The sequence below is a fragment of the Lontra canadensis genome, unplaced genomic scaffold (assembly GCF_010015895.1).
Source record: "Lontra canadensis isolate GAN:19392208 unplaced genomic scaffold, GSC_riverotter_1.0 scaffold5, whole genome shotgun sequence".
Lineage (NCBI taxonomy): Eukaryota > Metazoa > Chordata > Mammalia > Carnivora > Mustelidae > Lontra > Lontra canadensis.
Window position 1 is genome coordinate 2811571 of NW_022630999.1, and position 12306 is coordinate 2823876.

General features: G+C 41.1%; 2 protein-coding genes across 5 annotated transcripts in view; one reads left to right on the plus strand and one right to left on the minus strand.

Moving 5' to 3' along the window:
• LMBRD2 (LMBR1 domain containing 2) overlaps nucleotides 1-7674 on the minus strand; it is a 38435-nt gene extending 30761 nt beyond the window's left edge. The window contains exon 1 of one of the 4 annotated variants that reach the window (XM_032851327.1): nucleotides 7475-7674. The gene's annotated coding sequence lies outside the window, so the exon portion shown is untranslated. Of the gene's footprint in view, nucleotides 1-6787; nucleotides 6870-7316 lie in introns of those variants that run through there. The other 3 variants (XM_032851326.1, XM_032851329.1, XM_032851328.1) reach the window with 3 other exon arrangements.
• A 153-nt stretch (nucleotides 7675-7827) lies between these two features.
• SKP2 (S-phase kinase associated protein 2) overlaps nucleotides 7828-12306 on the plus strand; it is a 33827-nt gene continuing 29348 nt past the window's right edge. The window contains exons 1-2 of the mRNA XM_032851330.1: nucleotides 7828-8038; nucleotides 8527-8798. Coding sequence (XP_032707221.1) covers nucleotides 7995-8038; nucleotides 8527-8798 — 316 coding nt within the window. The 5' untranslated portion in view covers nucleotides 7828-7994. The remainder of the gene's footprint in view (nucleotides 8039-8526; nucleotides 8799-12306) is intronic.

Consider the following 12306-nt stretch of genomic DNA (forward strand, 5'->3'; position numbering starts at 1 on the left):
AAACTTGCATTATTACTACTCAAAATTTCGAATTTCATATTCTATGAAAAAAATCTATACCATCACAATAAGAGTAAGTCAAATCTTATTTGTAAGCCAAGAAAAGATTAAGTGGATAGCTCAATGTAGAATGTGCTGATGACAACCATTACCTCTTTCAAGATCCAGCTTTTGAAAAAACATAATTCAATGTGAATTTAAATGTAAGGCAGTTATTGTTTGAAAATCCCTTCATGGTTTGACCTAGATATTTATTTTCCTGAAATCGTCCAGTCCAAGGAATATGATAATCATAAAAAAAAGACGGAGTATCAGAAATTACCAAGGAAATGCTAAAATATGGCGGAAGCAGATGATGGAATATTATTGAAGTGTAAGAAATGATGTTTGTTAAGATTATTTCATAACGTTAGAAAATTACTATAATATTAACTGAAAAAACCCTCAATCCATACATTTTACATTTATTATAATACACATGAAGAAAACTAAGATAAAAATGAAATATATGAAGACATTAAAAATAGATGGCAAGTCATGGGCATAAGAAAACAACAAAATCAGTTATGAACTTGCTACTAGCTACCAATATTCTTTTACAATGGCTGTCAATTTTTTGGTCTGATTCATAGTACTTTAAAATCTTGTAGATGAATAAACAGAATTATGGATCCTTTATTCTAGTAATAAAGAAATGATTTGGCTACATCTCTTCCCATTCTCAGTGTAACAGTCTCCTATTCCTGCTATAAACAATTCCTATAAACTTAGAGGCTTATAACAACACCCTTATATCATAGTTTCTGTGGGTCAGGTATCCAGGTACAACTTGGTTCAACTAAATTCTCAAGATAGAAATCAAGGTGTCAGCAGGTTTGTGTTCACGTCTGGAGACTTTGGGGGAAAATGTACTTCTAAGTTCATTTAGGCTGTTGGCAAAATTCAGTTTGTTGTGTTTATGGGACTAAGACTCCGATTTCCTTGCAGACTGTCGGCTGGCATTTGCTCTTAGCTCCAGAGGCCTCTTTCCAGTCTTTGCGTGTGGCCCAGTGTATCTCAGAGTCAGCAATGGGTTGTCAAATCCTTCTCAGCCTTGGAATCTCAGATTTTCTTTTCTACCCTTAGCTGGGAGAAAATGCTTTAAAGAGCTCATCTGATCTCACTGGGAAAATCTCAATAATCTAGTTATATCAGTAACCAAAGCTGTAAAAAAATAATTCCTCACTTGATTAAGGCATAGATATCCGTGAGGGTCTATTATTCTGTTTATCACACCATCTATTTCTGTTCAAGCTGAACTCAAGTTATCTTGTTATGACACAAGCTTAAGCCTGGGGTCCCATTAAATTGGAGATGAAAATTGGGGTTTCCCTAATCTGAGATGAGAAAATAATAGTTTTAAAGTCTATATCTTTGACCTTGTACCTAAATACAAGTGAAGAATTATTTTTTTACAGTCCAAAATGATAGCACTTTCCTAGGTTCCTCTTGAATCTTATATCCTATATACCTTGTTTTGGTTATTTCAACTGAAAAATTCACTACAACTGAAAAATTCACTACAGGGAGTACAGCAATTTGGCAATATATACCAAAGACCTTAAAACAGGTACATATCTTTTGTCCTAGGAATTCCTCTTCAAAGAACTTAAAGAAAACCCAAAATGTGAACAAAGATTCATCTATAATGTTATTTTTCATGGCAGCATTATTTAAACATGAAAACATAGAAACAACATCGTTTGTACTAAATAGTCCAGGAAGTCTTAAAAATGTCCTCCAGTCATATTGCTGTCCATTCCCTTTTTGCAAAAAGCAGCCAAGGGTTTCATAAATCACTAATCCTGCTAACCTGTCCATGACTTATGGGAACAGGGATCTGCGCTGAGACTCCTGCACGTGAGTCAAGGGCTACATAACAGCAAAACTCGATTGCAGGCAGTGATTCAAGGAGGCTACCAGATTCCCCAGCCTAGAGGAAAGGTGAGATCCACAGGGACTTTAGAGATGTCAGAAGGGACAGGGTTGGGATCTAAGGGAGTACACATATGAAACACATGGGACAAATATACTCCAAAATGCTAACAGTGGTTGTCATAAAATGGTAAAGAGATTATTTCTATTTTCTTTTTGTGCTTTTGTGTTTGTGTGGACTTTTAATTTTAAATAATGAACATTTATTATTTTGTAATTTTAAAATTATTTAAAAATCAATGTAGTAATATGAAAGTGAAATGAGGAAATGAGAAATTCTGCTGCTGGTGTTAAACGCCTAAAGTTACAACTATTTTAAAATACAAATGTTTTGTTATAATGTGGAAAACCCGGGTTCCAAATCCCAATGTATAATTTTATGCAACTTAAGCAGTTAAGTGAGAATAAATAATCATCTCACACAGGTTGCTATGAAGATCAAATGAGACACAAAAGTGAAACACCAAATAGGAGTTCTAGAAACAGAGCAGGTCCTCAAAAATGCTAGCTGCTCATCTTCACCTCCTTCTTATCATATGCTTCTAGAAGATAACTAGTTGCTTCAATAGTCTCAAAGCAAAGCTTTACACTAAACAGTTTCCTCTCCCACCATCCTCCCAAAATATGAATGGATACCAAATGCTTTTTGCCTCTCATTCTCTGTGGTTACCACAGCTTGGGCCCACCGTGATTCTTATAAAACTAAAAATGATCTTTGCTCCAAGAAACTGCTCCCCTTGCTTCTCTCGACAAATTGGGATTACCTCTCTAGGTCTACAAGGTAGCCCAAACACCCCTTCAACTCTTTTGTAAAGGGACAGAACATATCTAAGAGCCATGTCAAGAAGGTGTATTAGATACACCAATGTCATGTAGAAAGACAATGCCATTCTTCTAGGCACATGACAAAATGGTGGTGGATTAAAATGGATCATTTGCTGACCTGCAACCATGCACAGCTGTGCAAAAATATTCTCAAGGGCAAAAGAGGAAATATGCCTCTGACCACAAAAGTGGTCCTTCTAGTAATATTCCTCAAATATTAAAATAACGTGTTTAGGCTAACTGGCAAAAATCAAAGAAGAATATGCAAAAATTTGTAGGTAAATCAAAATTCGGTTCCATATGATTAGAAATTGAAGGAGAAATTCAAAGCTATCATAGGTTGACCTTAACACCACGGCAGCAAAAGTAGATTTTACTCAAAATCAAAATGCCAGTTCATTCATTCTAATTTTAGTGTCTGATGTCCAGACCTAGTCTACCGTTCAGAATACTAGTTCTGAAAGTCTTTAAACACATAAAATCCAATTTAGCCCCCTACCAATTATTAAGTTACCATACAATGCCTTTCAAATGCCTTTCATAATTAGCTCATTAATGTCACTGCCTTGGGATACTGCTTACCAAGTACTTTACGGCTGATAGTGGTTTTTTTTTAAGGCTAAACACACTTTAACTGGAAAATTTACAGGTTAAGATAATTTTGGAACTTGAAGCATCCCCCACATATCTTCAAAAAGAAAGAAGGAAAAGACAAGAAAGGATGGAAGGAAAGACTTGTGGTTGCAACTGAACAAAAGAACACAGACAAAACTTTTGTCCAAAACTAAGGTTCTGAAGGTGAATGAAAAATTTCTAGCCAGAACCTCATGACATATGAGAGTCAGACTATGCTAACTTAAGTAGGTATCTTTATTCAGATATGTGAAATAATAAAAACTAGCAGACAACTCAAGATCTTAATAATGAAAAACCAAAAGTATAAGAACTACATGTGAGTGCTATGAAAGTCAACAATTGTCTACTACCAATAAAAAGTGAAATCTTCTGAATATAACCACCATTAGTCCCTGTTTAAGGATTCCAAGTAAAAGGAGGATTCAACTTGGGATATACACAGAATACCACAAGAGAATGTGGTGCCCACTCTAAAAATACAAAATAGTTGTAATATTTTTTGAAGCCACTCTCCAAAAATGAGCTGAGTTGCTAAACCAACCAGGTAAACTGAATTCCAAAGTGTGACAAGCCCTTCTGAAGAAAGACATGTACAAAGCGCTTAACCTTTGGTAAGACACGAGAGAGAGAGAGAGAGAGAGAGAGAGAGGAAGGAAGCAACCATGTAAGCAAGTAAGCAGAAAACAATTGGAATTGTAATGGTTTCTTAAAGATTTCACATAAAGAGATTACAAGACTTATTTTGATAATTAAAGGATAATCCTTAGAACCCTTCTTAATAAAACAATTTTTTAAAAAAAGAACAGCTACCATTTAGTATGAGTTTACTAGATGCCAAGCATTATGCTAGCTCTTAACATACTTTATCAGATTAGACCGCACAAGTCAGTAAGAAAGGACTATTGGTATCCTTGTTTAATAGAGGAGAAAAGTGTACAGAGGGAGCCAGTAGTTTGTCCACATTCCCACACAGCCAGTGAGTGGCAAAGCTGGGATTCAAACCTATTCATCCTAACCACTACTGGGATACTACAGTCTTTTTTCAAATCCAGACATACCTTCTTAATGCAATTTAAATTGTTTAAATAATTTCTTCTGTTTGGTTTTCACAGTGAACAAATTAGAAACATTCTATTAGTTATTCCTTTAGACATATCAAGATAGAATGCTAGAAAAGTCATGTTTAATATAGAATTTAGTGAAGTCTTTTCACCTCCCAGGTAAGAATGCTATATTACTTACAGGTAACATATGACTTTAATTTACATGGGGAAGGTAGAAAAGAAAACAGAGAGCAAATTAGAATAGGGAAAGAACCCTTCTGTTCTTGCTCCAATCTGTCCATCACAGACAGCAATAAACTACGGAGATATAAAGATCTACCTTAAAAATAATGGAGGAAAGATACTTTTCAAATTTGACTGGCAGATAGAAACTTCTTGCTATATAATCGTTGTTGGTCTTTTATTCCCCCAAGCTAACTAATATTAAAAAAAAAAAAACTAAAGAAATCTTTAAGATTTATTTCATGCTTTGATGGAACTAAGGAGAAAAGCACATCACTCTTCTATTTAAATACAATCTCTTTTGTTGTATTTGATTTTCAAAAAGAACACTAATATACTACAGAATATACACACAGTTTACAGTGAAATGTAGTTTCCAGTCCTTTTTGGTCCTGCCTGTGCCCTTGTAATATTGACCATTTTGTCTCTTTTACAACAAACACTTTCCCAATTTATAAAGTTGCTCTGTATTCTACCTCAAGCTTCCAAAGAGTACTAAAAATTTCTCTAATGTCATTTGCAGAGATTAAAAAAAATCTCTGTGGGGCGCCTGGGTGGCTCAGCGGGTTGGGCCTCTGCCTTCGGCTCAGGTCATGATCCCAGGGTTCTGGGATCAAGCCCCACATCCGGCTCTCTGCTTGGCGGGGAGCCTGCTTCCTCCTCTCTCTCTGCCTGCCTCTCTGCCTACTTGTGATCTCTCTCTGTCAAATAAATAAATAAAATCTTTGAAAAAAAATCGTAATTCATTTGTCCTAGATACTGATCTAGTAATTCTAGTTTCAGAAATTTAAGTTACACCTTTCACTAAATGGGAGGTGGGTATGCTTAATCTTGCTTCTTGAGAGCAAGATTAAATAAATGAAATTAACCAGGAAAAAAAAAATCCGTTATCAGTAGGAAACACAATTTAATTCTTGAAGAGACCAGACTGCATTATCTATGTAGCTGGTAATCTCATCTCTTCATTTGACACAATTCCTTATATCAGACTCCCATGTACCAATTTAAACTTTTATTCACTATATAAAGAGAACAGCCATGATTAGAAGAATGCAGGGAAAAAAAGCATTCCTATTTCAGCAAGCTAAAGTATTTTTGTTACCAGGGCAAACTGTTAGTAAAATATCTATTCTAGAATTTGAAGACTGATTTTCAAAGTTGACAGGCTTTCTCTGAAGTCCTATAGAGGGCTTCCTGCCCATCAATTCAGCTATTTCAAGTATTCTGAGAACTAGAAATGTTACCTGGTTCCTAGGAAACTACTTGCTGAAACCTACTACCAGGATATTTCTCATCTTTAAGTTTAAAACCATCCCACTGGATCTTCCTATCTATAAGATCTACTTTATATATCAAAACTTTGTTTATTCTCATCACGGCATTTAAAATATTTTTTTCCTTGTTTCTTTCTCCTCCATTAGTGTATACACTCCGTCTTACTTTAAGACTATAACTTTTTAAAATATACAATTACGATCTCCGAGGAGTTGCAATTTTAAGGGAAAGGATGTAGATTTCAAAGGAAGGCAACTGCTTTCTCCTTAGCCAAAGTAACATAAAAGAAACTTTATGTAAAAAAATCAGAATATTCCACTTAACAGCATTTCCCATAACATCAGTTTAATGAATTGTGAACATTCAGCCTAGTATTTTTACCTAGTTTAAATCAATTTGTGAGCATATCCCTTCCTTACACCAATTTCACTTATTTTCAAGAAAAAAAACCTAAAGATTCGTGAATACCTTAATCAAGAAGTGGTCACTTTTCAAGCTAAGCACCGAGCCTGAAACCAACACATACCCTGGCAAGAGAGGTTTAATTCCAGCACACAGCGAAATCATTTCTTAATGGTATGTTATACTGTTTTTTTAAGGTATGTCGTACTGCATACTGAAGTAATAACTCTAATATTTTTGTGATGACGTGGGTCTGCTTACTTCTGAACTTTATAAATCCTCTCCATTTTTATGAGGGTTGGAATTTATTCCCCTCCTCTCTTCCACTGTTTTCCAGGGGTCACGGTTATGGTACAGTGTGCACAATGGATTTCGCATGGTCATCCTACCAGAGAATATGGCACACTCCCTCCTCTAACCGCCTCCCAACTCTTCCCGGAGGAGACAGGCTAAAAGCAGCTCGCTTTTAGACGGCGACGCAACCAGACGTACCCGGTTGAAGGCAGGTGACCGAATGGCTTCGCCGGTGGCCTCTAGCGCTGCGCTTTTGCAAACACGGTCACCTTATTTGTTCCCGTGCCGGCATTTGTGAAGCTCGTCCGGGCTTCGAGGGGATGCGCAGCTTTCCCTCCGCGCACAGGAACCACCGTGTTCTGCGGCTCACCTAAAATCAAACCACCGCCTCTCGTTCGAACTGCGCTTCAGTTGACACTACGCTTTCACAAGCGTTATCTGACTTGACCCTCACGCCAAGCGTGTTCTCAAGATAAACCTCGAAGCCGCGGTGCCTATTTTACTGTTGAGGAAGGAATCCTGTGCACAGACCCAGTGCTAAGGGTCCCTTTCTCCCCGATGGAGGAAGCAGCTTCCCGGCGGAGGGGACAGCAAGTGTGACGCCCGCGGCCCGCATCCTCTCACCTGGCCGGCGGACCCGGCTACCGACTCCTATCAGTGGCCGGGAACGTAGGCCCGCGGTAGCGGCTGCTCGGGGTCTCCGAAGTCTTCTTGATCTCCGCCTGCGCTCGGCCTCAGACCCCAGACCCCAAAGTGCCTCACGCTCTCGCCCTCAGGCTCACCATCCGATCTTGCCAGACAGCGTCTGGAAGGACCGGGAAACTCCGCGCTCGCCACAACCGTCCAGGATCTGGGACCTACAGTCCCGAGGCGACCGCGGTGACGATCGCTAAAAGGCCTGCAGGCTCTGGGCGGGGATGAGGAAAACCCGTCCCCAGTCAAGCGGCTGACATTTCCCAGCCAACCGGAGCACCGCCCACTTCCGCTTCCCCGCCTACTCCTGTGGGTAGCCCAGCCTCACAGCCGCGGGGGGTTGTGGGTATCTCGAAGGCGGGTAAAGTAACGAGGAAGGAAGTAGGGGGAGAGCCTGCCGGACTAGACAGAGCCGAAACTACAGTTCCCAGCAGGCAGCGAGGCCGCAGACGGCTGCGGCGGAGGAGAGCGAGTAGAAGAGCCCTGCGCGCGCGGCGAAGATGGAACGTTGCTAGAGTTCGCGGGTCTTGCTGCTGGGGGTCGGAGCTACGCGCCGTCAGCCGCCGCGCGCCAAAGCGGGAATCCCGGAGGCTAGCAGTTCTGTAGTTAATGCACGCATTTAAAACTCCAGAACCTGTGGACGCAATGCACAGGTAACCCGATTGCAAAAGGGGGCGGCGAGTGAGTGAACCGTCACAATTCTTTTAGGCCGCGAACATTGCTGCTTGCTAATATTGTTACAAATGCTATAACGTGAATAGTTGCTTAGCTCTTTCTTTGGGAAGGCGTGGATGGCTGGGTGCTTTAGTGCGGTGATCAGCGTGCGGTTTTATTTGCCTTCCTTGTTGAGCTTTCCTGCTGCTGTTTTTTCATCGTTGTGCCCTCCCACTCGTGTGTTCCCTCCACTTTAAGACATTCTTGAGGCCTTCCCGGTGATCGTAAATCCAAAAGCCTTTTTGATTTTCGGTTATTCTCTCTTTCCTTCTTAGAAACTCGCCGCCGGCACTTAAAAGCGATTCCAAGAGACGCTGTGAAAGTTCCGTGCATTCATTGAATAACTTGCAGTTTCATTTAGGCCTATCTTTCAATTACTTACGGGTGTGCTTTTGAAAGAAACCGGGGCTGTTGTGCACTTTTCCAGGAAACACCTCCAGGAGATTCCCGACCAGAGTAGCAACGTTACCACCAGCTTCACGTGGGGATGGGATTCTAGCAAGACTTCTGAACTGCTCTCAGGCATGGGGGTCTCGGCCCTGGAGAAGGAGGAGGTGGACAGTGAGAATATCCCCCAGGAACTGCTTTCCAACCTGGCCCACCCTCAGAGCCCTCCCCGAAAACGGCTGAAAAGCAAGGGGAATGAAAAGGACTTCGTGATAGTCCGCAGACCTAAGCTAAATCGAGACAACTTTCCAGGTGAGGTATAAGGGTAAAACTGTCGGTCACATAAGAGGTGGATTGAAGTATTTTATTGGTAATCTTTGTTCAGCGATCTTTAGGAAGGCACGCTTTTAAAATTGCCTACTTCTGAAGTCGTTTTTCAAAGAAATGGGACAACTGGTCACTGAAATCTGAAGGAATCTTGGTAGGTATATATTTTCAGATGCACAGTTGACTTTTAACCCATGTGAAATTTTAACCCAGGAGAAGACATTCCTGCCTCTTCCCTTTGAAGGGAATCTGCATGTTCAAAGGCCAGCCCGGTGCCACTGATAAATGAGGACATAAGCAGTAATCTTGCAGGATTTTTTTCACTTGTTTATATTCTGCTGCTGTATAGCCTTGACTGAGTTTGTTGCCATAATCACTTTAGTTATTTGTCAAAGGACTGCTAAAGCGAGTGTTTAACTAAGTGTAGGGACTTTTATCTCCACGAACCTCCCAAGCGGATTTTTCTGGTATGCTCTGTCTCCATTACTGCCAGCATTATCTGTTCAGTCACCCAACCAGAAACCTGAGGGTCAGTCCCTTCCCACCATCCTCCAGCATCCAACCAGTCATCGAATCTTTCCGTCTTGTCTCCTAGATGTTTTTCAAACTCTGATTATCTCTTGCCTGACTACTGGAATGGACTCATAATTCCAGTCTTATCCTCCAGAGATCCACTCCCAGAGCTAGAGCGGACTGACTGACGTGTAGAACTCACCATATCATTTCCCTCTTTGATAGCTCCCCATCCCCTGCCTTCTCCAACAGGTCAGTGAGTGCCTCCCAGAGTGGAACAGAGCCCCAGTAGTACAAAAAGCCATAGAGTGATAGGGTAAACACAGTGCAATGACTTGGGGTTATCAGCTTTTCTTGCCAGTAAGTCATCTAAAACAGTCCTGCAAATATTTGCTGAGCACATGCTATGTGGGGGCATTGTTTTTGGTGTTGGGAAGAAGGCAGCGAACAAAATCTAAACATTCCTGCCCTCGTGAAATTTCTGTTCAAGGGAGAGGATGCAAGGAACATAATAAAGGTGGTGTAGTATGTTAGAACGTGATAAATGCTGTGGCCAAAACCAAGTATAGAATAAGCCAAGAGGGATTGGAAGTTCTGGGGTGGGAAGATGGATTGCAACCTTAAGTAGGGTATGGAGGGAAGGCCTCACTTAGACACAAGCTTTTTAATCAAAAGCATAAAGGAAGTGTGAGGAATGTGCCATGCAGATATCTTGGAGAAGAGAGCTCCAACCAGAGGACAAAGTCAGTGCAAAAACCCTGGGGCAGAAGCATGTCATGTCTGCTTAATTAAGAAGGAAGCCATATATGGAATGAGCAAAGGGGAGAGTAGTGGGAGATGGGGCTGGAGGTGGTGGTGAACAGAGTTGTAATAGGAAGTTTTAAAAGGACACACTGATGTGTTGGGATTAAACTGTGGGTGGGGTCAAGCGTAGAAGCTTAGAGATTTGTTAAGAGGTGTGGAAGTGGTGATAACTGTGCTCAGATTCTGGATGAATTCTGACATTAGAGTTGACAAAATTAGGAGGCTATTAAAGTAGTCTGTAGAGGAGGTGATTAAAGCCTAGACAGGAATTGAGTGGGTGATAGGGGAGAAGAAACAGATTAAAGAAATGAAGTCTTGCAGAGCCACTGTAAATAAGTATATTCCTCAGTTCTCCCATCTGACCTTCTTTGAAGAAGGGTTGGTTGGTTGCTTTGCTTTAAAAAAACAAAAACAAAAAACTCTTGTTTGGGGATTTTGACTTTCATTGGGAAAGAGAACCTACAGATTAAGGTCTGGAAATCTACATCAAGAAGGGGTGAATTAATTAGAAAGGCAATAAGGAATTGTGAAGTCAGACAGATGTGACTTTACATCCTAATTCTGCTGTTTACCAACCTTGGGAAGTTATTTAAGCTCCCTGTACCTTTGTGTCTTTGTGAAATGGAATAATCATACCCATGTCATATGTTGGTGTGAAGATTAAGTGAGAGAGTGCACATAGAGCTCTTAGCATGCTGTGTGCATGTAACACACGGTAAGTGACCCCAGTTAATCCGGTCAAAATTTCTGACACTCATTTTGAAGCCACTTCACTTTTTCTTTTGTCCTTAATCCTGTTAACCTGACCTTGTTAGTGTAAGAATTTTTTTTTCCCTCAAAATTTAATGTTCATGTTATTTTCAGTGTCTCGAGTGCAGCACTGGCAGTTTGGTTCTTGACCAACTAAATGTGGTGAAAGACACTTTCTGCTAAGATGAGCAGGTTTTGATTCATTTGCTCAGTGCCCGTGGCTTTTAGACGTTGAACGTGATTCCTGTGTGTCCTTCCACAGTCATACCCAGAGAAAGACATATAAATAAAAAAGTCATTTTTTCATCCAGGCACTACAGAAGATGAAGGGATGGTTGCTGGTTTGTAGAAAATTCCTAGTAAAGCTGAGGAGAAAACACAATACGTACTAAGAGAAGCTCACAGCAAATATGGCGGCTAAAACCGTAGCATTCAATGAGCCTTTCAGGTAGTCAGTGCTCTAGGAGGCCAGAGGAAGGAAATCCCTTGTGCCGAATTGAGCCAGGTGCGGCTTCCCAGGTGCAGAAGGGCTTCCAAGGTGATTCCCAGTAGATGTGAACCATCTTTCTCCTCCTCCTCCTTAGCACATGGGGAGGCTCTGAGGAAAGAAAGATCTGGAAATGGTCCAATCAGTCTAGATTGTTAAAATTGACCTCAAATATACATGTCTGAAGTGAGAGGAGGAAAGAGAAATAAAGTTTTTGTGTTTGTTATTACCTAAGAGAGAGACAGAGGGAAACTAATTGCGTACGTCATATGTGCGTGGTATTACCCAAAATATGGCTTGGTTAATTGGTGTGGGGAGGTAGATTCAGTGATGCAGGAGGGACAGCTGGGCTAGAGGACTCCCAGTGGGCCTGCAGTGTATCTAGATCATGATCGGCTTGCGGGGAGGGGGGGTTGGGTTGTCTGCAGTTGTCAAGACAGGTGGCTAAGAGCTCTGCCAGGATTAGGGTAGAAGAGGCCACACCTGCTTTATGTAGCGATCTGACGACAGGGGCCCTGGGCTATGAGTTTTTCCTGGTTCTTCACTCATCAGTCTCCCTGCAGGCCCCATGCCAGACTCACACACGTCTGGCGACTAAATCCTCGTCATCATTTTATTTGGGAAGATAAAAAACTGTGTGGCAAAACCATATGAGGACAGGTCTGTGCGGCCCTCTGGGTGAGTGGATGGAAGGAATTGGCAGTAGGTGGCTCAGTCATGAGGTTAATAAGAGGTACAGAGAGGACATCACTCGCAGTCATTAAATGCTGTCTTGGTCCCTTTTCTCCCTACCCCTTCCCCCACCAACCAACAAGAGGGCCATGAAAACACTGGTGAACTAATTTGTTGATTAGCTTTTTCATGGCTGTTAACCTGCTTGACATTCCAGACCCTGAAATGGTTCTCAGAGTGGAGACTCTGAAGTTTAGTGTCTGCTGA